The sequence below is a fragment of the Aquila chrysaetos genome, chromosome 4 (assembly GCF_900496995.4).
Source record: "Aquila chrysaetos chrysaetos chromosome 4, bAquChr1.4, whole genome shotgun sequence".
In the NCBI taxonomy this organism is placed as follows: domain Eukaryota; kingdom Metazoa; phylum Chordata; class Aves; order Accipitriformes; family Accipitridae; genus Aquila; species Aquila chrysaetos.
The window spans coordinates 31,769,483-31,796,102 of NC_044007.1; the positions used below are offsets into that span (position 1 = coordinate 31,769,483).

At 42.2% G+C, this 26,620-nt stretch overlaps 2 protein-coding genes across 2 annotated transcripts; both read right to left on the reverse strand.

Moving 5' to 3' along the window:
• Positions 1 to 292: 292 nt before the first annotated feature.
• On the reverse strand, positions 293 to 5,792 carry LOC115340690 (fatty acid-binding protein 5). The gene is made up of 4 exons (XM_030012620.1): positions 5,487 to 5,792; positions 2,393 to 2,565; positions 1,306 to 1,410; positions 293 to 1,177 (listed from the first exon to the last, which is right to left on the reverse strand). The coding sequence occupies exons 1-4, from the start codon at positions 5,560 to 5,562 to the stop codon at positions 1,127 to 1,129; spliced, it is 405 nt and encodes a 134-aa protein (XP_029868480.1). The 5' UTR covers positions 5,563 to 5,792; the 3' UTR covers positions 293 to 1,126.
• Positions 5,793 to 16,431: 10,639 nt separating this feature from the next.
• Positions 16,432 to 20,512, reverse strand: MRPL53 (mitochondrial ribosomal protein L53). The gene is made up of 3 exons (XM_030012315.2): positions 20,266 to 20,512; positions 18,621 to 18,733; positions 16,432 to 16,905 (listed from the first exon to the last, which is right to left on the reverse strand). Exons 1-3 carry the CDS (start codon positions 20,352 to 20,354, stop codon positions 16,778 to 16,780), a joined length of 330 nt encoding a protein of 109 aa, XP_029868175.1. The 5' UTR covers positions 20,355 to 20,512; the 3' UTR covers positions 16,432 to 16,777.
• Between the last annotated feature and the right edge of the window lie 6,108 nt (positions 20,513 to 26,620).

A 26,620-nucleotide genomic window follows, 5' to 3' on the forward strand; every position in this document is an offset into this window, starting at 1 on the left:
ATGCACTGAGCAGCTGAAATATCAGTAGGGTTGAAGTAGCAATGGATTCTGCAATGACTGATGCTGCAAACTGGGAGTGTGCAATTACATGATCCCCCAGGCTTCTGAATCTGATAGAAATCTTCCCATCACCTGTCACCAAATAGTTTCACTTTTAGGACATGTTCATCTGGTGTGACAGAAATTCACCTAAACCTTTTTAATTTTATCTGGTCTGACATCTCTTTGGAAGAATAGTACCATCGTAGGCTCTGTTTCCCAACCAGTGTAAAAGTAATACTCAAGACACGGATATTTCTGATTATTTATTATGGCACTTTAAAGCATATAAACTCCATTTCTAGGTGTTTCAAGCCAGTTTAAAAATAAAATAAAATGAGGCTTTAAGTTTTAGGCAGTATTTCAGTAATTTTGGTTAAGAATTTTTAAAATGTTATTAGACAGGAAATAAGAATTTTGCTAGGAAAACTAAGAGTCTTCTCAAAATAAGGCTTCCTTTCAGCAAAGCATGTACATATTTGCTTAAGGTTATCATGTCCATTGGCTCACCAGTATATATTTTTTCAGATAAAAAATTTGTGGGTTTGAAACATGAAAAAACAAACTAACCCCTGAAAATACATTCCTCTACTTAAACACCAACAAAGCTTCTCTCTTATTTATACCCACCCCATTCTATTTACCTTCAAACATGCAAGTTAGAAACAACTCTAGAGCCTGAACTCTGAATGTTTTTTCTATTTCAGATCTTGCTACCTTAGCAATTAAGGGTGCTAGTCAAAATTCAGCTTGCTATTAACTGTTGCCATACATTGCATAATCTTGAACTGAAGGCAGTTTGTAGTAGAGCCTAAAACCAAAATGAGTTTTTATAAAACCTCACTTTAAAATTCCACTATAGTAACAACATTTCCACTTCGTATATTTGACAATTTTATTTAACAGCCTCATAAATTCAGAATAGTTACATAATAGTTACATCACGGCTTTTAAAAAGGATTGCACTCAGCTACTCAGTCCATTGAAATACTAGAAAACAGGGAAAAGGAAAATACAGAGTGTAAAGGAGCTCTGTCCACTGAACTGAGTTGTTTGTAGCAAGTTCCTGCTGAACATGATGACGCCCTCATGCTTTCTGGTAGACTCTAACACATTTGACACCATTCATGTCACATTCCTAGAAGATAAAGAGATGGATTTATTAATTTGCCTGAGTACAGACTATAAGGAAAAAGATCTTTTAGAGTTACTTTTCAGGCTACTGGCCCACAGCACTCAAGGATCAGAAAGCAGGACTGGACTCACCACCACCAATTGTCCATCTACTAGTTTCCGTGTTATTACGGTCTTCTTGCCATCCCATTCCTGCTCCTGAATCAATGACCCATCATCTTTTAAGCTGACAAGGGTCTGAAAGAAGAACCCAAACATTAATATTTGACCCATGACATTTGATGAAGACTGAGGCTTTCCGACACCTTATTCCAAAGGAAAAATTCCCACCCCAGCTCACTCAATAGTGATTTTGCCATTGACATCTACAAAGCCAGGATATTATCTTAAATGTTTTATTGATCCTCTTCCTGCAGTAGCTCACTGCCGGTTTACTCGCTGCTCTGACACATTCCTGCATCAGGCAGACCTTTGACAGCATGCACAATTTCAATTAACAAAAGCAGACCGATGTTTTCTGTTAATCTCTTTGTACAAGGGCTTTGAGCTTTTGTGTAACGTTTCTCTGATCTTGCAATAATAGATGAATTGCCAGTGTGTGGCTGGAGTGGGGGGAATGGTACACAGAGAGCACTCATGGAAATGAGAGGGGCATATCTGAGGGCTTCCTTGTGTTTAACCTCCTTTTGGATGAATATTCTTACTCGGTGCAGGGAGAAGCTCTTTGCCTTCTAAAACTGGAGATTAGGGACTGTGATTCACATGTATGCCTTGTGTGTCTGTTATCCCACCGCACGCCGAAGCGGGCTCTCTTGTTATGCAAATACGAGACTGAGCAGAAAGGTTAACCCTAGGGCTGAACTGACTCTGATTAAACATCAATGGGATTTTTTCCACAGGCTTCAAATGAAGTGGCATGTGGCTTTAACAGGGATTTAGAGGTCTGTTAGTTTTACTAACACAATGCTTCTGCTACAAATTGAAAACAACAAAATACACAAGACATTATTGGTTTCAGCATTTTCCCTCTTTGGAAGTTGCTTAATCCATGGGGGAAAAAAAAAGAAAAGGAATTTATTTCAATGAGACTTACAGAGACAGCTGTTCATCAAATAAAGCATTGTTAGTGTGGATGTGAAAACTGATTTTTAAATAGCATCTCCATCTGTAAAACACCCAAAGAATTCTGTTTTTTCAATAGAAAGTCTAGCATACTGACCTGAGTTTTCCTGCCATCTAATGTATTCTCCTCAAATTTCTCACCAAGCTTGAAGCTGAACTGTGAAGTTTTGAAGGTGCTTTCTGTTTTTACGGTGATTGTGTCCCCATCCTTAATAATGTAAACATCGGGTTTGGCCATGCTTCCCATTTTTCTCATGGCCATACCCACACCTGCAAGGGGAGAGGCACAGAGTGTCACAAAGTCAGTCAAACCCTAAGGCTTAGGGCCACACAAGAATTCAAATACCTAATTCCCATTTAATTAGCACTTAAGTACACTTGAGAATCAAAGCTCAAGAGCCACAAAGAAAGAGGATGTTTTAAATTATCCACTGATGAGGAAGGAAAAAAGCTTATTTGCAGGGTTATTCTTTTGCTTCCTCAGAGAGCTAAAGTTAAATCTATTTTGCCCTCTAGAGGACTCGCAGATGTCCCAAAACTCAGCACTGAATTTTTACAAACAGAAATAAACAATAAACAGGAAAACAAACACAAAAGCTTAAACTAATATAAAATTATTCCCTTCAAGTTCTGAACACTTTAAAAATTCTACAGATTATTTTTAAATGACAGATTAATCCACCTGCATATTTATTTCAACTTACTCAAGAAATACTCTTCCATCACTCTGTACACAATTGCAAACATGCAATTTTTAATACAATTCCATCTTCTACATCCTGTATCCAAAGTATGGACTTGTGAATTAGAAAACCACTATCATGCAAAATAGAGCTTACACACACACAAAAAAAAAAAGGACCGTGAGAGAAATGAGCTCTGTGAATGACTGAAAAATCATCATCTGGAGACAGCAGCCCTCAAAACTCTTCAGCAAAAAAAGATTCACCCTGCCTCAGCCCCTGTGTGCACTGTTTGAGGGGTTTGCTTGAGTCTTTTTGATCTGAAGGATGAAGATACAAATAAGAGGGTAGTTGGGCAACAAATGTGAATCCATCAAATTGGAAAGTGCAGATCCGAACCAAGAATTGATAAGCAACCACAATGGAGCAGAAAGTGCCACCAAGTCTGGGTGGCACACAAGAGTGTCTGGGCTCTGCAGCTGGTGCAGTTAGAAAATGTCACATAACAGCACAGCACTCCCCTGGAGTGTACAGGATACTTGGGTGAGGGCTGAGTCCACAAAGCAAAGATTACAGTTTCCTCGGGAGGTGGAAATAACAAAGTACTTCCCAGCCACTGCTGCTCCAGACTCAACTGAGATTCCAGGACTGAGCCTGCAGAGCAAAAAACCAGTCCTCCTCAGTCCAGCTTTTCTGACCAGAGTTGGAAATTGTGACAGTGACCCCCCACCCACCCCTTTTCTGTCATCCAGTCCAGAGTAATCAAGGAGTTATCTGATCAGCTACGCCTTGAGATCCAACTAAACAGAGATGAGCTGCATATGTTTTCCATATGGCAAGGAGTGAAATTCAATCTTCTTTATTGTCGAATGTTCTTTTATACAGACTGAGCAGAATCTGCAGAATCTCATTTATGGTGCATCAGTAGGGTCAAAGGCAGAGAGTTTCCTAAGTAGTCAGCGAGGGTGAGATCCAATAAAGGGCTGTCTCCTAAAGTATGACTTGGAGTAAATTTAATTGCCTAAATTGTAATTGTAAAAAGGAAAAGTGACTGGTTTAAGATTGCAATCTAAAACCAAACAAACAACACTCAGTTGCTGTCTACACACGGAGGTGCTCTGCAGTTCTAGCACTTAATTTCTACTTTGAAGTTGCAACTTGGCATATGCCTAGCGCTGGCTGTTAGATGTGAGCACTGCGGCATCCTAATCCATGGCTGAACTGAGCTGAGCTTAAAATTCTTGAATTTCCGCCAAAGTGTCCCAAAGGGCTCAGTCCAGAAGGCTTTCTCGCATCATAGCTATCACATATTGACAGGCCTCTCACAAAATACAGTTACAGCCACCGCTGTCTGCAGAGTGTAAATGCAGTGATGCCTTTTGGATTTTACATGAAGAGCGCAAGACTTAAATTCCTTCCTCTCCTCCCTTCAAAGACATTCAAGGCCACATCTTCCGCCTCTTGAGAAAATAGCCTAGCTTTCAGCAGTGAATAAATTGCAGAAAATAGTAGCTCCTGGGCTACGCAGGCACCGCAAGGTGCCTATCACCTGCTGGCCAGGATGCTCACGGGGAGGTGGTGAATCTGAACTTGCAGAGGAGGCTCCTGCTGTTAGGTCTGTTCTCGATTCAGTAGCTTCGTGTTACCAAACGCAGGGCAGCTTGGAAGCCGGGATAACAAGCCGGGACTATCGCCCTGAGATAAGGGTGCTACCCACAGACGCATACAAACAGCCTCCGGCAGCGCGCTCGGCTGTCGGTTACCCACAGGCAGTTGATCCAGTTTGGCTGTCTGGTGAGGAGACACCCAAGGTGACTTCACGGGGAGGCAGCCCAGGCTCAGCAGGTCTGTGTGTGGCCGCCCCGGGCGCCGTGAGCCCGGCCGGGCCCCGGCAGCGGCGCCGCCGCGCGGCCTCCGCCATCCGCCGCCCCGCTCCCCGGCCAGGGCAGCGCGGAGCCCGCTCCCCTCCGCCGGTCCCACCGCCCCGGGCTGCCCCGGCTCCTCGCCCCGGGGGGAGCAAACCGGCCCGATGGCAGCGGGGCTGCCGGCACCGGCCGATAATCCGGGGCGCTGCCGGCGGGAGGGGCCGGCTGGGCAGCGGGGAAGGCGCAGCGCGGGGCGGCGGGAATGCGCCTGCTGGCACCGGCACCTGCTCCCCAGCAATTACGGTGCAAAAAGGGTTGCCGACATCTTTAGGACGCGGAGCCGGAGGGGGCGGCTCTCCCGGGAGGAAGGGTCTGCCTCCGGCCGGCGCCCCCTCCGCGGCGCCGGGAGGGCGCGGAGCCCCCAGGGCCGCATCCCGGAGCATCCCGGCATCACCGCCGCCCAACCGCCGCCCCCCCGCAGCTCACGGCCGGGCCGCCCCCCGCCCTCCGGCCCGGCGCCCGCCGCGGACCTTGGACAGAGCCTCGCCGGCCGGCGGCGGCGCGTCCCCAGGGCGGCCGGGGCCGGCACCCCTCCCTCCCTCCTTCCCTCCCTCTCGCAGGCGGAGAGCCGCCGGCCCCTTACCCAGCTCCTTCATATACTCCTCGAAGCCCTCGCTGGAGATGAGGCACCATTTGCCTAAAAACGCATCGATGGCCATGGCGGCGGCGGCGGCGCTGGGGCTGTCGGCGTCCCTGGGAAAGCGCGGAGGCAGGAGGACGGGCTGCAGCGCGGCCGCGGCCGCCTTTATAGAGGGGCCGGCGACATGTGCCGCCGGGGAGAGCCAATGGGGCGCCCGCCGCGCCCCGGCCCCTTCCCCGCCGAGCCCCCGCCCGGCGAGTCCCGCCCGCGGCGGCGGCGGCGGCGGCAAGAGCGGGCACGCCGCGCCGCTGCCCGCCCTCCTCCCGCACACCCGCACACGGACACGCACACGGACACGCACACACGGACACCGTCTCCACCCCGGGCCTGCGGCCCCCCGGGACGGCACGCTGCACCCAGAAACGGTGGGACACCGCCCGAGCCATCCCGCCCGGGGACGTCGCGGCCTCAACGCTTCTTCGGACGCACGCAGCACCCGGCGCCTACCGCGGCGAAGAGAGCACCCGTGGGGGCCAAAGCCAGTCTCCAGGATTTTGGCTCCAGGGAATTTTTTAAAGTCTGGGGCACTGAATCCTAAATTACGCCGTTTATTACGTACCACGCTTTTCATGGATAATTCGGGAACAAATGAGCACGGGGCATCATATGGCACAGAGACAGAGCAATAAAGGAGTCAGCATCCCCAAGCAGTTTATCGGGTTTTTATTGCAGGCCTTCCCAGCCTCCCCACAAGGCCCGCTGGTATATCACATATTACTGAACTACAGCAATCCGTAGCGTGCTGCGACCCGGGCACAGACCTCTTACACACACACACAGTGACCAGGTGGCAAACAAGCTCAATCCAAATACAGAACTAACGGAGGCACTTGCAGTACACAAGAAAAATCGAAGCCTGAATGCAACCTCATGCTTTAGCGCTGGAGAAATGCAGATTTGGTACCTTGGTTTCTGTCCATATTGAACTGCGATACCCTAATTCCTACTTCCTGAAGGAAAACACAGCAGCTGCCATTACTGTACACTGGCGCAGAAGTACCGTCATAAAATACATGCCGTTACCAGGCCCCATGAGGTTTGAGCCAATCTTTTGCCAAATTCTGCCAGGTGAGCAGAGGGATTTACTGTCACATTCTGTGAGAAAGCTGCTATTTCTAAGCCACAACAGAAATCCTGACTCCAATGTATCCCCAAGATTTGTTTCCAACGTCAGGGTTATGCCAATCTCTGCCTCTTTTGGCCTTGTATCAGACTGGATGAAACCCATAGCTACTTTCTCCTGGCCAGAAAAACAAAAATCTGAAGATACACCTAGTGCCTGGAGTTTTTTGATGGAGGAGCCGTGGCTATGTTTCTCTGCTAGTACTTTTGTTGAGGAGTTTGAGACTGAGGTGTCAAAACCAGGAAGACAGTAAGGTTTCTGTGCTGGTTCCAGCATTTCACAACACGAGAAGGTGCAGTGAATCCAAATGTTTTGGTGCAAGGAGGTCGCTTCCCTTTATGCTTTGCAGTGATGCAACTTAGTAGAGCTAAACTGAATCAGTTTGAAGGTTCAATGCTTTCTAGAAAAGGTCAGATTCGTCATACACTAAGTAATCAGCTCATTTTTCAACTGAGATTTTTTTAAAAATCCTTCTAACTATCCTTCCCTACTGAGCCTCCTTTAATTACCTTCCACTTCTCTGACTATGCTTGCTTTTAATATGCAAACAACACTATAGCGTCTGCTCATAAGGCAGCAAGCCACATTGCTTTTTTTTGTCATTAAGTAGGTACATTGAAACACAAGACTTTCAACTTCCTTCCACTTTTATCTTTTGTTTGTTTGTTTGTTTTTCTTGTGCAAGAGGCTTCGGAGTAAATTTTAAAATAGGCTGATGTTTACTACCTAATTCATGGTAGCGGAACCAAAATGCCATCCGTCCCGCAGTTCTTTTCTGGTTGCTTACAGAAAGGATAAATGAAAAGCAATTAGATGAGGGATCAAACAGAATCATCCTTCAGGAATTAGGAAGTCTTCAGTCTTGTGAAATGGGGACAATTTCTAGAAATAGAAATCTTGGCTTTACTCCACGTATGCTAGCAAAGAATTTCGGATCCACATTTCTGCAGTGCTGCCTGCAGATGGCTTACGATATGCAAATAGCATTCAGGTATAAGTGCTGATAATGCAGCAGAAGATGTAAAATCCACTATTTCCATCTAGTGGTGAGACAGTATTCCTGGATCTGAAGTACATGGAGATATGGCTACCTACCTGTGCAGAACGTTGCTACGTTTTTGAATCCTCCCACAAGTTATTTGGTTTGATTTATTTTCCTTACAAATTTTTCAAGTCTAGGCATATAAGTTCATATAAGATGTAAGAAGAAAAGAGAATCTTATCTCTCTTTTCTGACACGCAGACTATTAGGATACAGTGAAAAATCCCTCTCAGTTTTTATGAAGATTTAATGTTTTGCAAATTAGTCTGGTGATACGGATTACTGGCTGTGACACTGTCAATGCCACATCTCAAAATGTCTTCAAAACAGGATAGTGCTGAAATCTGTGGTATCTCACATAGCAAATAAAGTAACTAGAGGACCCATATATGTATCCTTCTGGGAAGGTATGAGCGGACTGGGTGACAAAATATATGTTATGTTTTCCTGTAACAGTACAGTATATATATTGGTCAAATATGGGCTCCTACTTTGGGAGCCAAGGTAAAATGGTCAGATATTCAGAGATGCTTGGGCCACAAGGATCCATCTCTGTAAATCCCAGTTCCTGCCTGGTTTGAGGCTGACATCACAGTCAGATGTGTTTTGTGTATGTAGTTTCCTCTTTTCTCGAGATGATACACCCAAAGAGAAGCAGCAAATACATGTATTCATATGGAAAGTGTTCAACTCCTACGCCACATATAATTGTTTCAGCGCAGACAGCTGAAGTTCTCTGAAGTTGTGCTCATTTCCACATTAGACTATACATTGTCCAAGAGAAGGAGAATCAAATTTACAATGAGAAGCGTAAATTTTTCCGTGGAAATTAGCTGCACGGAAAGCACGTAGCCACAGTTAGAAGCAACCACCACCTTGGCAGCTTGGGCCTGCCAGAGTGAATGTTTTCCCGAGGTAGTCAAGCCCTTGCATCTCATAGGAGGGGAGGATATTACAGTCCTTCATTACCAAGTGCAAAGAAAAGGATGAAGGCAAAAGAGTGCACAGACACCTTCGTTCTACTCCTTTGGGCAAGTGTGCGTCGTGCAGTGATGCTTCACCTGACATGAGAGTTGGGAAGCTGTGGCCAGCAGTGTTTGAGGTTTCTCTTCACGTAGCCATAGCATTACCCATTGCATGCAAGCTAAGCCATATTTCATCTTTCGGAGTCATAATACCTGCTGCTTGGGCAGGGCAGAGCACCACCTCCTCGTCTGCAACATATCGCTGATTAAGTTGCATAGGAGGTGTAACTTTTTCCCTAGACCTTTACTCATTAAACTGCCCATATGTTTAACTTGGAAGGAACCCCATCTGATAGCACTATACTTTGCTTTACTGTATAAAAGGGAGGATCTTGCTTTCCTTCTAGTATACAGATACATCGTGTATATATAGTACCATCTCTAACTGGTAGGCTTCTTCTAGACAAGATTACCTCTTAAGAAAGCCTTAAAAAATTGCAGGGAAAATTGGAGACCACAGCCCAAATTTTACTCTTCAGCCTATCCCTAGCTGTGAAAAAAATCAAAGCAGTCCATGAATAATAGTTACTCACCCCCAAGGCACGGATGAGAAAAACTGCATAGGTAGCACAGCTTTGTTTCTGTTTCCTTGTTGTACAAGTGTGGTTTTCCTTTCCCAGCCATGTCATCACTGGGCAGACATGATGAAACACGTGCTATGGTTGCATAGCTGGCCTAGGTAAGCTTTACTCCAGCTCAGGAGCCATTTACTTGGGCAATACTAGACCAGGGATTATGAAGCAACACATGAACCTGCAAGTTTTCATTTGTATGTCAATATGCACAAGATCTTCTGGCATATCGGCATTTTATTACCTCTGAGATAAAAGAGCTGGGCATGGCCTGTGTTTTATCAATGAGCTTTGTGCGATACATCTCAGTTTTTCAAGTCCAAACAAAGTCAAAGCCATCTTCCTCTCCAGCATAGCTTAGTCTAAGGAGCATGGGTTGAAGGAGTCCTTGCTCTGGATCTGGCCACTGCTGCATCTGCTCTGGGTGGCCGGCTGTCGGGGACGGGCAGGCTCACGCGTGCCTGCGTGCAGTGCCGAGCCAACCGGAGCCCCGATCCTTGCTGATGCCACAGAGCATTACTATAATGCAATTAACATGCCGGCAACCTCAGCGTATGTCCTGTACGCTGTCAGCAGCATGTTCAAAGCAAGTTTAAAAGGAAATGCTTACATCGAGGGCAAAGTTTACTGCGGCAATGGTGTGACAGCTCACCGATTGTACCGTGCCTCAATGACAGGAGAGAAAGCTCCAGAGCCTGCAGTGACCAGCAAGAGCACTATAGGCTTCATTTTCCTCTTTCCAGACAAAAATGACCTGATGTCAGTTCCAGCCCAGCTCACAGTGACTGCAGATAGAAGAGCTTGTGTCTAAATTGGGAAGCTTTGAAAAAAACTCTTTATTTAGCAGCAGTATCTACCCTGAATAGCAAACATCCACGCATTAGTATAAAAATATTTTTATCTTCAGAATTTGATAATCAGCATAGTCATTACAATATTAAAAAAAGAGATCAGTATGACTACAAATTGTCCATAGCTGTAGTTTTAGCACTTTGATCCACATAGAACAGAAGCATATTAGCAGGGGATACCTGCTCACAGAGGAGATTTTCAGAAAGATAATACGCCGGCATGGCTCTCTAGAAACCTCAGATGTACAAAAAATTATCGCAAAGCTCTACAAATAAAGCCACATAAACCCCCCAACTTTGTCCTTTCTGTGTGGTCTGGAACAGTAAGGACATAAGGACAAGGAAAGGCAAAAATACTTGGAATAAATAATAATAAAAGAAATATTTCTACCAGTGATTAATTAGCCTATGAAATTTAGTATCACAAATTACAGATGTGCCCACTGGATTTTGGAAGGGGTGTATAAAGTTTTACCATTATTTTTTTGATTGTATATTATAAGTAGAGTTTCATTACTAAGGATATTGATCGACCACTGTGAAGGTAACCTCAGGAAAAAAGTTTAATTTATAGTTGTAACGATTGCACTACTTTTCATTCTCAGGATGTCACCAAGGCGAGTATCACAGCTATAGAAATCTGGAGGGCAGAGCCTGACACTCGTCCTCTGCAGAGGAAGGGTCTTCTCAGTGTGATGTGGATACCAACGCCTTTCCCAGCAGCACTGGAGAGGGACTGCAATTGCTGCTCTTCATGCTGAGCAAAATCCTGTCATGTTAGGAATACGTGCAGCCTGTCTACCAGATCAGGGCTCCCAAAGGACTTCATCCTGGGGCAACAAGGGCTTAGGTGTGAAAGAGATCCCTGGGGCACTGTTGATGAAGGCTAGCTTTTGCCAAAAAGCACAAGTCTCCTCACACCTGCGTGCAGCAGGAAGAGATCGGCTCTCCGTGGTGTCGCTCAAGCATTAGCTTCCAGTTCTGAAAAGACCTTCAGAAAAGACCTCCTCTTTCATGGACTGTAGAAGAATCTAGGGAAAAACATTTGGAAGTTAAAGCTAGTTTTTACTATTAGCCCATTCCCATTGCCAACACACTAAGTTGGCCAAGTGTGCTGACTACATGACTCCCATTCAAAAGATCTTCTAAGAAAATTCTTTCCTCTGGTATCTCAGGCAACCATGCAGGACCGGCAAGTATTCTCCAGTTTGCTCTTCTAGACTCGAAAAGCCTCATGGTATTCAGGTTTACATCCTCAATTCCTTCTCAAGATACGATCTTACATATCTAACACCTAGGCCAGAGAAAATCTGTAAGGAGGCAAGACACTACATTACAGTTCCCTGATTTTTTCCTATGCTTCTGCCACAAGATAGTTTCTGGTACTGATTTTGGCACTTTTACATGCAGTTTAACTTGATATTGATCTGGCTATGTGAAGGAAAGGAAGAATTAACTATCTGATTCTTAAATTTGCCCATTTCCAGTAAATACTTTGAAATTCATTTGAGAAGTGGATTTTGAAGACAAGTTCTATAAAGCCCCACCTCGAAAAAGAGACTTTAAAAACTCCGTGAAAATAATTATAATTTCTTTTATTTCTGCAAGTGATCTGAACCACTTAGATTCACCAGTAATGAAAAGACAATTCAGTGGATCTGTGCAAGAACTATGTTTGAGATGACAAATTTGCTGGCTTTGCATGCTGACCGTGCTGCGTTTATAGTAAGGCTGGTCTTTGACTCCTCGCTGAAAAAGGGTGGAGGGGTCAAAAGAAGCAGAGTAGTGCCTGAGTAAGGAAGGAACATGCTGCTTTGCCTCCTGCCCGTCCTCTGAACTTCCTGCAGGGACTGCCAGTCTGAGTTGTAAAAACCTGTCCACTACAGACTCGTCTTTCCCAGGCTTTGCTCCTACTGACCGAGCATTCCTGTAACAAACAGGTCTGCTGGTCCACTTTTCCAGCTATTTTGTCTTACAAGAAATGTTCTTTTCATTTGTAAGTCAAACTCGCCTCATCCAGTGAAGCACAATGCAGAGGTCTCCTCTGGTATGTCATTAACCTCTGCTGGCAACACTGCCAGTATGCAGGAGACAGCTTTAAGTCAAGCAGAGTCTTTATGCTTGCCTTAACTCTGCTTTCAAGTACCACTTTGAAACTTAACAAGACACGATCAAAACAGGTCAGCAACTCCTTTGCTTTCACACCTCTAACATCTATCCCCGGGCACAGCTTTAATTTTGTAACATCTTGAGAAGGCCAGCTCAAGGTAAAGACAATTTGTTGTTAAGTTAAAGACCATCAGAAGCAAAGTAGCATCTCTAACCATTCGTGCTGCTCTGTCCCAACATTTCTCAGCATACAGAGCGAGGTTGAGCAGGAAGAAGAGAACAAGTAGTGGTCTACCAGGAGCAAAGAACCTTGGTTGCTTGAAGCTACTGCAAGCTCGCAGCAGACAATAAAAAAGGCTCAGATGAGTGACTCAGGCCTTCCAGGGGAAAAAGGTAAGACTGGATGAGATCAAATAGCCTTTTTCTTTCTTGGTGCTGTTACACCCAGAGAAGGAGAAGGGAGGAAAGTGCAGCTGGGAGAGGCACTGCTGATAGGTGGCCTGTCAGTCTGAAGGTGACTCCAAACCACCCAGTGGAGAAGCAGGGCCCAGCATCCACAGAAGCTGGTCACACATGTAGTTGATGAGGTGGGCAGTAAGCCAGCAACTCTTAAACTGCAAGGGGTGTGTACACCTGCACAGGGAGAGTCCGCATGCAAAAGATATCCGATACACTTGGGAGCAAAAGTCTTGAGAATTGTTAAATACAGTCCAAGGATATTTAATGGTTGTTTTTTTTTTTTTTTGTGCTTCCTTGCACCATGTAAACTCCTTGGTCATTCAAAATTCATATATAGTAGAGGTGAAGAACTAGGAAAAGCTAACCAAAACTAATGCATTCTTCCACATCTAACAGGGCAAATACTTGTGGGCAATTTTCTGAAATTAGTAGATGACACCTTTTACACGTTCACAAACAGCAAAAATGTATTAGATTGCCACATTTTCAAAATAATTGAGATTTAAAGCATCTTACACTCCTCAAGTGGGGTTTGCAGAGCAATACTGTATTGCACCCAGTTTTTCCTACAATATGTAGCACGAAATTGCCCAAATTGAGGTCCACAAAAATAACTAAGAACAGAATTTGCACTGGTATGCATGAACCACCTCTGATAGCATGTTTCTACCTTGCAAGAAAGGCATCAGCGCACTGCAATTTTGTACTTATTTGGGCCAGCTAGTAGTTAAAATTTACTGTGGAAATGTTCACTAACACTGCTGCTCCCGGTTGAAATGTTTAATAAAGATGCCATTATCTTTTTCTAAAAACAGTGCTGCAGATATTTAAAAAGGGATTACCCTGACCAGCTAGTGTTACCTGAATGGCACATTCATCTGTTTCAGGACTATTTTCCCTATGCATTGACAAGAACTTCTAAATAAACAGGTATTTGTACAATACACAGGTCTAAGGTGATTCTAATCGTCGTTTTAAATCTCCAGGTATTAGAGATCTAGACATCTTAATGTCATCACCTGCTATCAGACACCCTACACAGACATGGTGTTTGTATTTAGTTAATCCTAGTGTTTTTAGGGCTTGTTCCAGTTTCTTTTATATTTAGGCAAGCACCCACATTTTTGGTGGGCTATAGCGGGGTATAGTAATCAAGATTAGTGGGCTAGAGAATAACAACATGCAAAGTCAATGCTCACCCAGCCCTGCTTTGTTCCGCATGACTGACCTTAATACCCTCTATATCCACAGCCCTAGACTGTGCATGTCAGGAAGATGTCAGAGCAGCAGGTCGCTTGGCTTTGTTTCAGTCAATCAGACAGCAGCAGAAATTGATACTGTATGAACAGCTTGCAGCAAAGTTATCTAAATGCTTAGGGAAGAAATTCATTAAAGATTATCTTTAACATACTTGAAAAATAAATTCGTACCTTTATCTACATGGTACAGGGAAAGCAATTTTCTACATATTAGCATAATAATAACCAGAGGTGTACCTCCTTGCCCATATTGCTTGTTTATATCACTTCAGTATCTTGTTGTCTTGAGAATGCACATTTTTGTTTTTCTGTCCTGTATGTTTTCCTTTATACCTTACATATTCAAATCCTAGTCATTACTTCTTTTTCATGCAGAAAATATATCAGTTTTACCACTGCAAACTGCAGCTACTAGCACACACAGCAAAAGCAGCATCAGCTAACACCTCATCCACCGAACTGTCAGTCATCTCTCAACAGGTACGTCACAGGCCTTTGGCCTAATCTAAACAAAAAGGTTGGGCATCTCTGGGTTAAAATGAAAGCACCTAGTAAGAGCATGTCTTTACAGAGCAGGATGCCCATCCATGCAAGTAAAGAAAAAAAAATCACCTTTCTTCAACAGTGGAGAGGATTTATTTGGGCTATAAAAAGCCTGAACTAGGATCTTCATTCTTCATTTTTCTCCCTTTTCTCTTCAGAAATACAAACCCCAATCTTGGGCCAATATAAACACTACAGAAACTTAATATCACTTAACTCCTGTTTTACTCTTTAAGTACTTACAGATGGGTAATTATTTAAGATGGATATAAGTGCTTCACATTTAAACCCAAGTTTTACACACCAACATTGTTGCACGAACTGTCAAAGAAAAAACTACAAAAAAAAAAAAAATCACAAAAATCACTGATATATTACAATAAGTGAGCATATGAATACATGATTAACCAGGGAATGAATAATTCTGCAGTGTTTTTCCACTTGAACAATTCTCACTTTCCCTGTAAGGCTTCTTCAGGTAAAGTCATGCTATACCATGTTCTTCTAAACTGGGGGGGGGGGGGGGGGGGGGGGAGAAAAGAAACCAAAACTGTCCTTTGAACAGCCTTATTTCTATTCGGTCCACTTTCTAGTGGATGCTCTTCTAGCATGACAGGATTTAAAATCCTCTCAAACAGCTTCAGGTGTTCTCATAACTCCTCCACTAGAAGGACGCTCAGTAGCAGGTTCAGGAGCTCAGCACTCTGAAACCACTCAGAAAAGTTGGTGGCCTAATAAAAAAAAGGATAAGAGACTGCAGAGAAGGTATTCATCCCAGACTAAGTCATTCACATCTAGTGATCCCACATCTAAATTTCACTGACCCATCTGCCCCAGTCATCTTATCTCACTCTCTTCTATGTGTTGCAAACACAGAGGAGGCCACCATAAAATATCATCAAACATCTTTAGCACAGCTCTGCTTCTCCAACATAAGATATCACCTTGACTTCAGCATCCTGGTGAAGAAGTTGCAAAGAACTACCTTGACAGTGCTATTTAAAACAACTTTGCTTTCAGAAAGGACAGTATCCATTTACAAATCTCGGCAAAAGTAAGGTAAAACTTGTTTCAGATTTGTGCCCTAAATCTGCTGCCAAATTAACTTTGGAAATATACGTACTACAATTTTATAGAAGTCAGGCATCTGATTAACAACAGGTAGAACTAATGCCTCTCAATAGTACTGCACCTGCAATTCTCAAAACTGGAACTTTAATTACATTTTCATTATGAATTGAACTAGAACAAAACTGATGTACATGAAATACGTGTGCAGTTGACACCTTCACCTGCACAGCCTGAGGAGGGATCAACCCTCCCAAACCCACAGAGCTTTGCAATACAGATGAGACACCTAAGCACTTACTTCAATAAATAACAGGGTTGGACACAGGGCTATAAACACCAAATAAAGCTCTCCCTTTGATCTTTATAAAATATTTAATGAAATCTCCCAAAAGTGAGTGAAAAAAATATTACAAAACTGAACTTCAAAGATAGCCCTTTTCTCCAATTATGAAAAAAACTAACGTACCTTTACCTTTGAGCTAAACTTAGCTACTTTTATGCAGGATGAGTAGCTCTACTGTGTGTTCACAGTCCCATTACCTTGTTACTTTAATCGCTGAGCTAAATTTACATTTAGCAAATTTCACACTTTCTTGAAAAAGAGAGGAAGAAAATGGCAGGGACTTAGCAACAGACGTATTATAAACATAGTATTACAAAATCCACTCTGTATTTGCAGCTTGCTATCCCTCAGATAAGTCAATGATGAATACTTTCAAAGTTTTCTTCAAATTTTTGTATTTAATACTTTTCAAAAATAATAACCACTCTAATAATATTTTGCATTCCACTGTATAGAAATTTTGTAGGAAATAATGTCCAAAGAGATCTGTCTTCACTGTAATATTAATTTAATAGCTAATGTGTATTATTCACATTTATATGCAAGTACATGTGATAATAGTCCAACATGCAGATGAGTGAGAGGCAGCTGCTTAGAAGATGCATTCATGCATCTTAAGCCGCTCTGACCCACTAGTGTTAGAAGATTTGTTGATCCACTATGTTTTCCTTCAGGTGAAGACAGGGAATATTTAAACGGTTCATTCTTCTGCATGTTAAACTGGTCAGTGTTTTGGCCGTCTCTCTCTTTCAGACTTTGTTGCATAGGGGAACAGCCTTCTGTGCAGCCTGCTGTTTTTAACATATGTAAATGCAAACACAGTTGTTTTACTGTTCTTCAGGGACTCTTCTTCTTGCTTTTCTGTTCTTCCTTAAGATCTTTTGCATTACATCTGGACCCCAATGCTGTTAACATTTCTATTGTCGTCAAGTTGGCTCCCTTCATTATCAATCGGTCTCCATCAACTGTAAAGGGGAAAAAATTTTAAGACATCAGAAAGGCTAAGTCACAGTTACTTTAGTGTGCAGTTCTCTTTTGTATATATAAAATACCCTGTTCATCTTGTCTGATTAGAAAGTACTCCGCTTACCAAGGAATCTGATTATGCACCACCAACAAATACATTAAACTGCACACAGTACACATGTAATTTTCACTTCTGTATTGCATTATTGAAAAATCTGAAACATTTGTCTAGGTATACCTATAGTAAGAACACATATTGGATGAGAATGACTCATACTATGCCATCAAAGTCATCTAACAGAAGGCACAGAAGGCACTGGAAGGCATAATTTCCACACATGGCTCAGCATTTTAGCAGCATGTTGTCTATGGTCCGTTTAACTTGCTTCTTTAGCCAAAACAATGAATTGGTTTACACAATCTGGTGGTTAGAATGTAAAAAAAATAGAGAGCACTAGGATTTCTAAAATTCTGAATGATTATTTTAAAACGGGGAGGAGGCAGCAGAAGTTAAGTATTGTACCTAAGTTTATTATTTATTTTTGCAAGATTTGCAAATACAAAAGCCATACTCAAACCCATATAATGCAATACCATGCATGGCATCCAAGTTCCAGCCTCACGTTTGCCAACTACAAGGGCTGCAAACTCTTCACTTGGAAAATAATCAGCTCTTAGGAAACGAAGAGTTCAGCACTGTAGCTCTTGGCATTAGTGAAATAAATTGTTTTGGTTTTATGCTGTGAAAAACATTAAGCTTTACTGCTTAAGTCTTAATACATCACAGTTAGAGACAAGGAAGGGAAAGACAGAGGCATGGAGGAGGGAGAAACAGTCAATGTCAACACTGAAAATAACTAGACTTTCCTAAGCAAAATGAAGTACGTTCAACAGTCTTGACATTTCTACTGATTCACTAAATAAATGGAAGTTTAAAGAAAAGGGGGTAGCAGGAATCAATAATAATGAAAACTTTAATGGGCTACATGACATATTGGTCCATTACAGCACAGCAGGAAAGAAGATGCAGCCAGAGAAAAGGACAAAAGCAGATTACAGCCATCTGTTCACAGCCTAGAATCTGGGCCGCTTCCAGAACTGATGAAATTTCCACCATCAATTCCCTGCCTGCTCACTATACCCTCAAAGGAAACCAAGAAATTTGTTGTACATCAGTTGACCTCATTCTGCAAGTCCATCTGCACATGTATGGTCTTATCCAATGAGCAGTTCCTTCAAACTGCATAGTAAGTTACTTGGTTGCATACGCAACTAAAGGTATTCAACTTTTCTGTTCTGAATTGACTGAGATGCCTCCACCACAGATGAGATTAAAAAAATACAGAAAGTAACAGATTCTTACATCAAAACAGAGCTACACTTACTTCCCGGGAATTGTACCTGACTGCAACATCACACAAGTATGTCACTACACAAGTAGACTCAACCCTAAAGTTAAGTCAGTTCTTTGATCTAAGATCCACCAGATCTAACTGTAGTACAAAGACATATATACACATTTATCTAGACATCAGGCTTTTAGTGACTCCCTCTTCCTTTTTTCCTCCCAGCTGCACAGCCTCTAGCTATGGACCAGAACCAAAAAAAAAGTAACCACAGTAAAAAAAAAAATCATAGAGAAGACAATAACATCGTAACAACACAAACACAAAAAGTCTTTTTTTTTTGTCAAGATTAAAAACGAGCTCCTTACCAAACATAACATCTACAAGTGGTTCAGACCCATCATGTCTTACATCAGCGGTCACTTCACAGTTTCTATTGGTGGCCTGGATTTTTTTATGGTTTATACATCCAAGAAATTTTCTGAAAATATATTTGAAAATATATTAAGTATCTTGCAGATAGAAATTATAGCAAGTATATTTCTAAAACTAATTTGAATATATTGATATTGATGGGCAATAAAAGTATAAACAAAATAGGAATTGTATTTAATAATTTCAGACAGGTACTTCTTATGACATAATCACTCTCAAAAATCCAAATGGATAGTCCTTACATGCTAACATGTAAAAAGCATACTGAAGAATTTTGCAAAAATTCAGTGCACGCACTTTCTGTGTTTCTCTCAGCTGGGTTAGTAAAAATAATTTAAAACCCAAAACCATCAGCAAAGTCATTTCTATTTTTCTTTATACACTGGTTGCTTGCCAATGTTTTATTATTTGGGTTTGAGACAGCATTTATTTACTTATTTAACATCATCGGTCTCCTGTAGATTTCTGAAATGCATGACAGCCATTTGACATTCTGGCGACTTAAAGACATTCTAAGTTAAGTTGTGTTATTAAGTTGATTTCAAAAGTAGATGTATCTGTAAAGCTATTGCAAAATGACATTTTACAATTGTTTGGTGCAGAACTTACATCACTCAAGAACCATAATTACTTAGCTTTCTCCAACAGTTAATTACCAAGATAGAGCAGCAGCTGTTGCCCCCTCTCTCTCCCATTACCAGCATTTGGACTAGTGATTATAGACCCTCACCTACAGGCTCAGGAACTGAGAGGGGCATCTCCCTGGGTAGTTTGATAAAGCTAAATGCACATGCCTCTGTGCAAGGGTCTACATTTAGGCACAGAGATCCTCCTAAAATCAGCACAGAATGAATGCTGTGTGCATCCTGGTAATATCTGCCATAAACAGAGCCCTTATGACAAACGCAGTGTATTCTCATTCTGAAATGTGAAGGTTCTGCCTAGATTATGCTACGAAGCCCTGATAAATGCAAGCCTTCAAAGACCAAGACGATGAAAGTTACAATACGGTGGATGCAGAAGTCTGGGAAAAAGAGTTTCTTCTCCAGAGAGGGAACAACAGATGCTGGCACTTCCCTCATGATTTGCTCCCAGGTAATTTTCTTTTGCTGGCTGCAGTGACAGCAAGTCACAGGGCGCTGCAGTGACAGCCGTTTCAACGGCTTCATTTTGGTTCTGCCACTGCTGCGACCTGGGCAGCACCCGGCTGGGGCGGCCGCTCTCCCTGCTCTTCGGGAACCTTCCACGCTTCCACGGGCGGAGGGGCGCAGGCCTGTGCCCCTCGCCGTGCCTGGCCTCTGCGGCAGGGCCTGGGGCACCGGCCGCACTGTGGGCGCACATAACCCCAGCCTCTACTCGCCCCACCACCAAATAAGTAAAATTAAGGGCAAAAAGCCCAGCCCTCACACCTGCCGTGAAACGTACAGAACCCACGCCCCAGGTGCGAGAAGGGTGCTGGGTGGTTTACAGACAGGGGAGCCCGGACAAGGCCTCCCCGCCGGGCGCGGGTCCGAAGGCCAGAGCATGCCGCGGCCGGGGCCGGGGCCGGGGCCGGCGCTGCCCCCGCAGCCCCCTCACCTCGTGCTCTCCACGTTGGACTCGAAGGGGCAAAAGCGGACCACGATACTCTTCACCGGCCGCAGCACGACCCGTATCTTGGACGCCATCTTCTTTCTCCCCCCCCCACTACAACTCCCAGCAGCCCCCTCGCAGAGGCGGGAAACGCAGGCGGGCGTGTCGTCCGCCCCGCAGTCACCTGGGAAACGTAGTCCGCGGCGGCCTCCCCCCGGGGTCTTCTCCTGACGTGGGGGCGGCAGGCGGCGGGCACGGCTGCGTGGGGCCTGCGGCCCTGCGTGCCCCGCGGCCCTGCGCTTGGCGGGGTGCCGGCTGCCTGTCCTACGAGCCTCATGTGGCAACGCGAGGCGCTCGGGGCCGGGTTCGTTTGTGGCTGAGGGAGGGAGGGAGAGGGACCAACGGACCAACCTGTCCTGGCTCTTCCCCTGGCTCTGTAACACGGTAGGAAGAGTTAGGGGGGGAAAGGCACACTTCTGACATAAAACTGACGTAAAATACTTCCTCTGGGATCTGAAGCCGAAGGAGCAGGTCCGTGTGCCGTTAAGGCTTGCACGCAGGAGGCAGCGGGCGCGGGGTAACGCTTCTGGGAAGCGATAGTATATAGTATCTGTAAACTTAAGAAGCAAGGCTGGGTTTATTTTCTTTATATTAATTCTGTCCCTATGACGTGACAGCTTTTGATGACTTCCAGAAGTACTTTATTTAATACAGTTGAATAGACAAGGATATTAATGAGGCTCAATAAGGAGTAGCTAATACAGCTAAGGATAAATTAGAGGCAATATTTTGCAATGTATCAAGCAGAAGAGAGACTTGTCAGAGGCAACGCTACTGGAAGTGAATACTTTTTTTTTTTCTTTTTTTTTTCTGACGGGTCAGATACAGCAGTTGCACACCCGCTCTTTAAACAAAGGTTTTTGGATGCTGGTGTGGTTGGTGTCAGCTGTGTGTTTTCCAGTAGATGGCAGAAACCTCCCTGATAAATTGCTGCAGCGGTCTCGGGACTTTGTTTTGCTCAGCAGCACCGAGGTCTTGGTGAGGGCTAGGGGTGAGATGGAATAAACCCGGTAGCAATAGCATTTAAACAGATGTGAATTTCTATGGAATATTCGATACAGACCCATCCTTCGGATCTACAGGAACTGCATTAAATACCTAGCATCCCTTGTGAAGGGTAACCTATTTTTAGAAGCTTTGTTTATTGGAAGTCCTCTTTTTTTTAAAAATCACATAGTCATTGGGAAAAATCATCCTCTTCGCTGAGATTTAGCCAACAGATAGTAAGTAGCAAAACTAAACACAGCGGAGTCAGTATAGTTTTAACATTTAATGTTTTTATTCTGTTTTTTTATATATACATCATAGTCTTCCCTTATGGGAAAAAATACATTTCTGTGAGATATCTTTTGAAAGACTCCACTGTAACCAATAAATGGCTGATTTAAATAGGAATTTTTCCTATTTAATAGGATCAGACACAGGACCAGGTAAATAGAGTATTTTACATTTAGAAGACAAAAGTAATTACAAAATTACAACATATCTTTCTTCATTATAACACAAAGAGCTTCATGTATTCCATGTAAAATCTGTAGCAAAATTTCCATTAGCTTCTATGGCAGCACTGAAGGAATAACATCAGCAAAGGACTGGGGAAGAAAGAATGGTCACTGATTTTTCTGAGGGCTCCATTGTCCACACTGTTGGTACGATGGCACTTACTGACTTAAAAATATGCATGGCAAAAACAGTTTTATATTTGCTCTTACTGCATTTTGATAGTAATTTCATGAAGAGTGTTTAACTTATGTTGCACAATTAAATGAAAGGAAAACTGTGTTTATTCCTTTCCACGCTCAGACTGGTTAACTTTTTAATGTTTATTGTCAGCAGTAAAAGTTGCATCTTTCTTCTTAAGCCATCTGTTTCGAATAATCGAAAACCATCTCTGCTTATTCAAACTACTTTTTAATTTTTTGAAGTCTGAGAGATTCACAGTAATGTGAAAGAACAGGTATCTGGTAACTGAAAGGCTGTGTTCTTTTCCTCCCTTCAAAGAATAGACTGTATCTGTGAAATGAAACCAACTGTTCCTACCCATCCCTATGAGTAGCAATATCCCATCCCTACCCTACTTGTTGATGACCAAGTGTTTCTCAACACTTACTCTAAATGCAATAGTTTTAGCTGATGATAATTCTGGTGAAAGTGCTAACTTTTACAGTTACTAAATTAGATAGATAAACATCAAAGTGACACAGCTATTTAAAAAACCCCAAACATTTCTTCATCTGCCTTTAAACCCAGGTCTTAGTTAACCCCAGTATGTTGGACTATCCTCAGTTTATACCGGAGTAACTCCAGCTGATCTCTAAAGCACAATATTTAAATGCCATTTAAGGAAAGGTGATAATTTATCCATGAAAGACCTTGAATCAGTCTCTCCAGCTCCAGCAGATAATCTGGGAACTCTCAAATGTCTGTTTTTGAGACTGTTCTCTGGGGACATACTTGGGAAACTGAATGACTCATGATTCTTATACGTAGTGATAATCATACACATTCCAGAAGTATAGTAACATGAAGAGGTATAAAAGTTATAATATTATAATAGAAACAATTTTAGTATTTCTTTCATCAAGCTGTTCTTTTTTATTATAAATGCAGCCTCATCCCAAGTCTACAGACTTTCAAGTCATTAGTTTCACTTGAAGTGTAGTCACGAGCCCATGGATGATTTATATCTAAGCACCATACAAGGCAAGGAAAAAATGCTGCCATGTTTTACACTTATTATTATGAAGACAGGCAGAAAAAGACTATAATATTAATTAAAGTAAGTCAATTTTCCTCTTTTCTCATTGCTTCCCCCAGCTCTCTTAGATCCAGGGAGGATTCTTCTGCTTTTCTGTTTCTTACTTACCACTTTTGTTTTCTGTAATGTTTTCTGACTATAGAAAGGCCCACATTTCAGAGCTTTTGAAATCTAATTTCTCCATAGTTTGGGCATGTCTGGTTTTAGTACCTTGCCTCTGGCTTTTGATTGCTCTTCAGCTGATTTCTTCCTTTAAAATCTGGTGATCTTTCCGATTCCTCTTCCAAACGCTGGGTGAGAGAGGGCTCTCAATGCTGCATTTCAGGTATCGTATTACACCTCCATGCACTTACTGGGTTCTGGAGTCTTGGATCATTATCTCTGCTTGTCCTCAGCTGATTGCTTCCTCTGCATCTTTATCCTTTTTTCCTGGGTCTTTCTCTGAGTCTTGTCACAAACATCAGTAGGCCCAGAATTTAGCAATCAAAATGTCACGTATGCACATCTAGTTATAATGCTGTGTAGTCCAGGAATAAAACGTAATGCTGCCTTCAGGGCAGTAGCCAGTACTGAGGAGAAGTGAGCCAACACAAATCCAGCAGCCTGCCTGTTTTGCACTGAGGTGATGCTTCCAGATGGCCACCCAGAAGAGGCACTTTGAGAAAGATGGTGTGCTGGGCCTGACAGGAGAAACAAATTATTTCTGGAAAGAGAAGAATACTCTGACAAGTGCAGTATCATGGAGCATATCTTTGTAAGAGCAATGGACAGAGATGGTCAAGATCACAAAGGACTTGTAGGAAGTCATTATAAATACTAGTGCCACACTGAAGGACATGTTGGGATGAATCCCCTACCATACTGGAGGAACACTGCTTATAGTCATAAAAATATAAACCAGTCTGTGTTTTCTGTCTGGTTTTGTTTCTTCCTTTGAACTGAATATTCTTACACCATATGTCAGTTACTAATTTTAAAAATATTTCCCCAAAGAGAAGAGCTCATAAATGTCCTTTATTCTCTGAAAACTGTAGAAGTCAAGCATAGTTTTATACTAATAGTAATTTTGCATATCATTTGTAAACCAACTAACAGTTCTATGCTGTTAATGTGGTTTTCAGAAATAAAACTAAACTCAACCAGCAAAGGTACCACTTAAAGTGAGCTTGGTTTGTAATTAATTCTGAAATAGTAACTCTGCATATCAGTTAAGAAAAGCTTTTATGGGAGTGAATAAACAGATTCCCTAGTTGCTCTTTACTCCTCTGCAAACATGTATTTCTGTTGCCTGAGGTTAACAACTGCCAGCAGAAATGTTTGCTAAAATAATATGTAGCATTTAACTGGCTGAGAACATACTGTGCCAGTTCCTGACTTTTCTGACTTAATTTCTTGAGGATTACACTGAAGTTTTTCAAGCCACACCTTCATATGAGATAGAGCAAAAGCTTTACTTCATCTCTCTTTTTTTCCCTGTCTAATAAATACTACATTGAATGCATGCAGCTATCGTTTGGATTTTTGTGTTGATTTGAAATATGCAGCAAGAAGGTTCATTATCATAATAGCACAAGGCACAAAGATGAGCTGAAATGAATGGCAACAACCCAAGGTTAGTACCTGAGTCCTTGAGGGCTGGAATTTGTGCTTGAAACTCCAGGTAGATTAAATGAGTGTATTTTTACTTTAAAGGTCCTTGCACTCAGTGACTCACAGGTATGTTCCCATTTGACAGACCTAACTCTAACAGAGACGTTGTCATAATTTAAGAGGCAACAGATTTCCAGAAGTGCAGAATTTAGAGAAAGCAGTTGTATTGGAATTTGATCTATATTTTCAAAGACTTCCTGAAGGTTTGTCTGTGCTTCAGATAACTTGTTAGAGATTTTGAGGAGCTCAGCAGCATATTGACATTTGTACCACTCTGCTAAGGGCATATTTCAGTGTTGTAAATATTGTAAGCAAAGCAGTTTGTTTTCACTGTCTTCTGCTAAGAATAGCCATGCCTATAGATTGATTTCATAAGTTATTAGTATTGTCAGCAAACTATAATAATATTGCTCAATTGAACGTGGTGACCAGCCAGGATAGTCTCTCTATACACTTTAATTCTTTCCATGGCAAGAACTTTCACCTGATACTCTACAAGCTTACTTATGCACCAGTTTTAACTTCTATTTTTGTAGACTTCAAGAAAGTATCTAGGCATTATGTACATGTATGCCGTACTTACTTAACATGGATAAAAGTTGAAACATGAAGTGTCTAGTCAGCAGACATAGAGGAACTAGATATAAAAATATGGGATTTTTATCTAACCCTTTTCTGTAACTAGTTTCATTTCATTTTATCTATTTATTAACAAAAGTAAAAGGTATCTCCTCGAGAGAGTCATTGTAAAGAATTCTTACCACCTATGTGACTAGAAGACCTTATTTCTTTAAACTTGAAAACATATCAACATCACTGACATGCTACTAAATTTAGTATTGTAATTCCAATATAAAGGTTGTTTGCATTTCTGAGAGGCCATGATAAAAATATTCTCTGTTGTGAATTTAAATATGCTACAACATCCTTCACATGAAGCTCATTCTATGTTTGCAGTCCTATGCTCAGTTATGAAAAAACCCACACCACACATGAATCTGTTGGTCTTACATTAGAGTAACAGAGGTATGTTTGGTTAAAAGCCTGCATAGCGCAGAAAGAGTATGATTCAATTGGTGTCACACAAGAATTCCAGATGCAATGCAGTCAATGGCATGCACAGACTGACTGCAGCAATTAGTAGAATAAAGATCTGAGCCATTTTGAAGTATTTGTCAGATATCTCCTTATGTGATTATAATAGTGTAATAATTACATTATTCTGTACTAATTGAAGTAAGCATGTCAGAAGGTAGAGGAGAACAAATAAGATAATGCAGGAGTTGTTATACATACAGAAGCTACATTATATAAACAATAGGCAGCAGATGACAATTTGGATAGGTATTCCCAGGGAATTTATGTTACACAGATGAAATTAGGAATATGGAAAGCCATATAAATAGCAAAACTGGTGAATTTTATTTAAGCATATATTGCCAGTTAATACAGGAGTGAAGCAAGTATCATTTCTTAAAGCAGTGGTTTTCAACCTGTGGACCCTTAGTCATCTGTGAACTATTTGTAGTGGGTTCATGAAGGATTATGTTAAAAATATAATTCTTACTGTTGGTAGGCTTCCAGTCAGGATCAAGGAGTCTCAATCTCCATTTGAAAATTGTAAGGATCTACAGATCAGTAAAGATTAATCACCATGGTGTAAGTAGTCACTGTTCAGCCCTGAAGATAAGAGATAGCAGAGCGTTGGTTACTAGGCTAATGGTCAATGACCAAATGGTCAGATTTTCCAGGCAGGGTTTCTTAATGTTTTAAAAGTATCAAAGATTCTTCTCTGTATCACTCAAACTGGAAGAAATCATGGCAATTTTTGCTTAGTCTTGAATTACTGACAGCCTATCCATTTTTCATCCCTCTTTAACTACATTAGCTAAG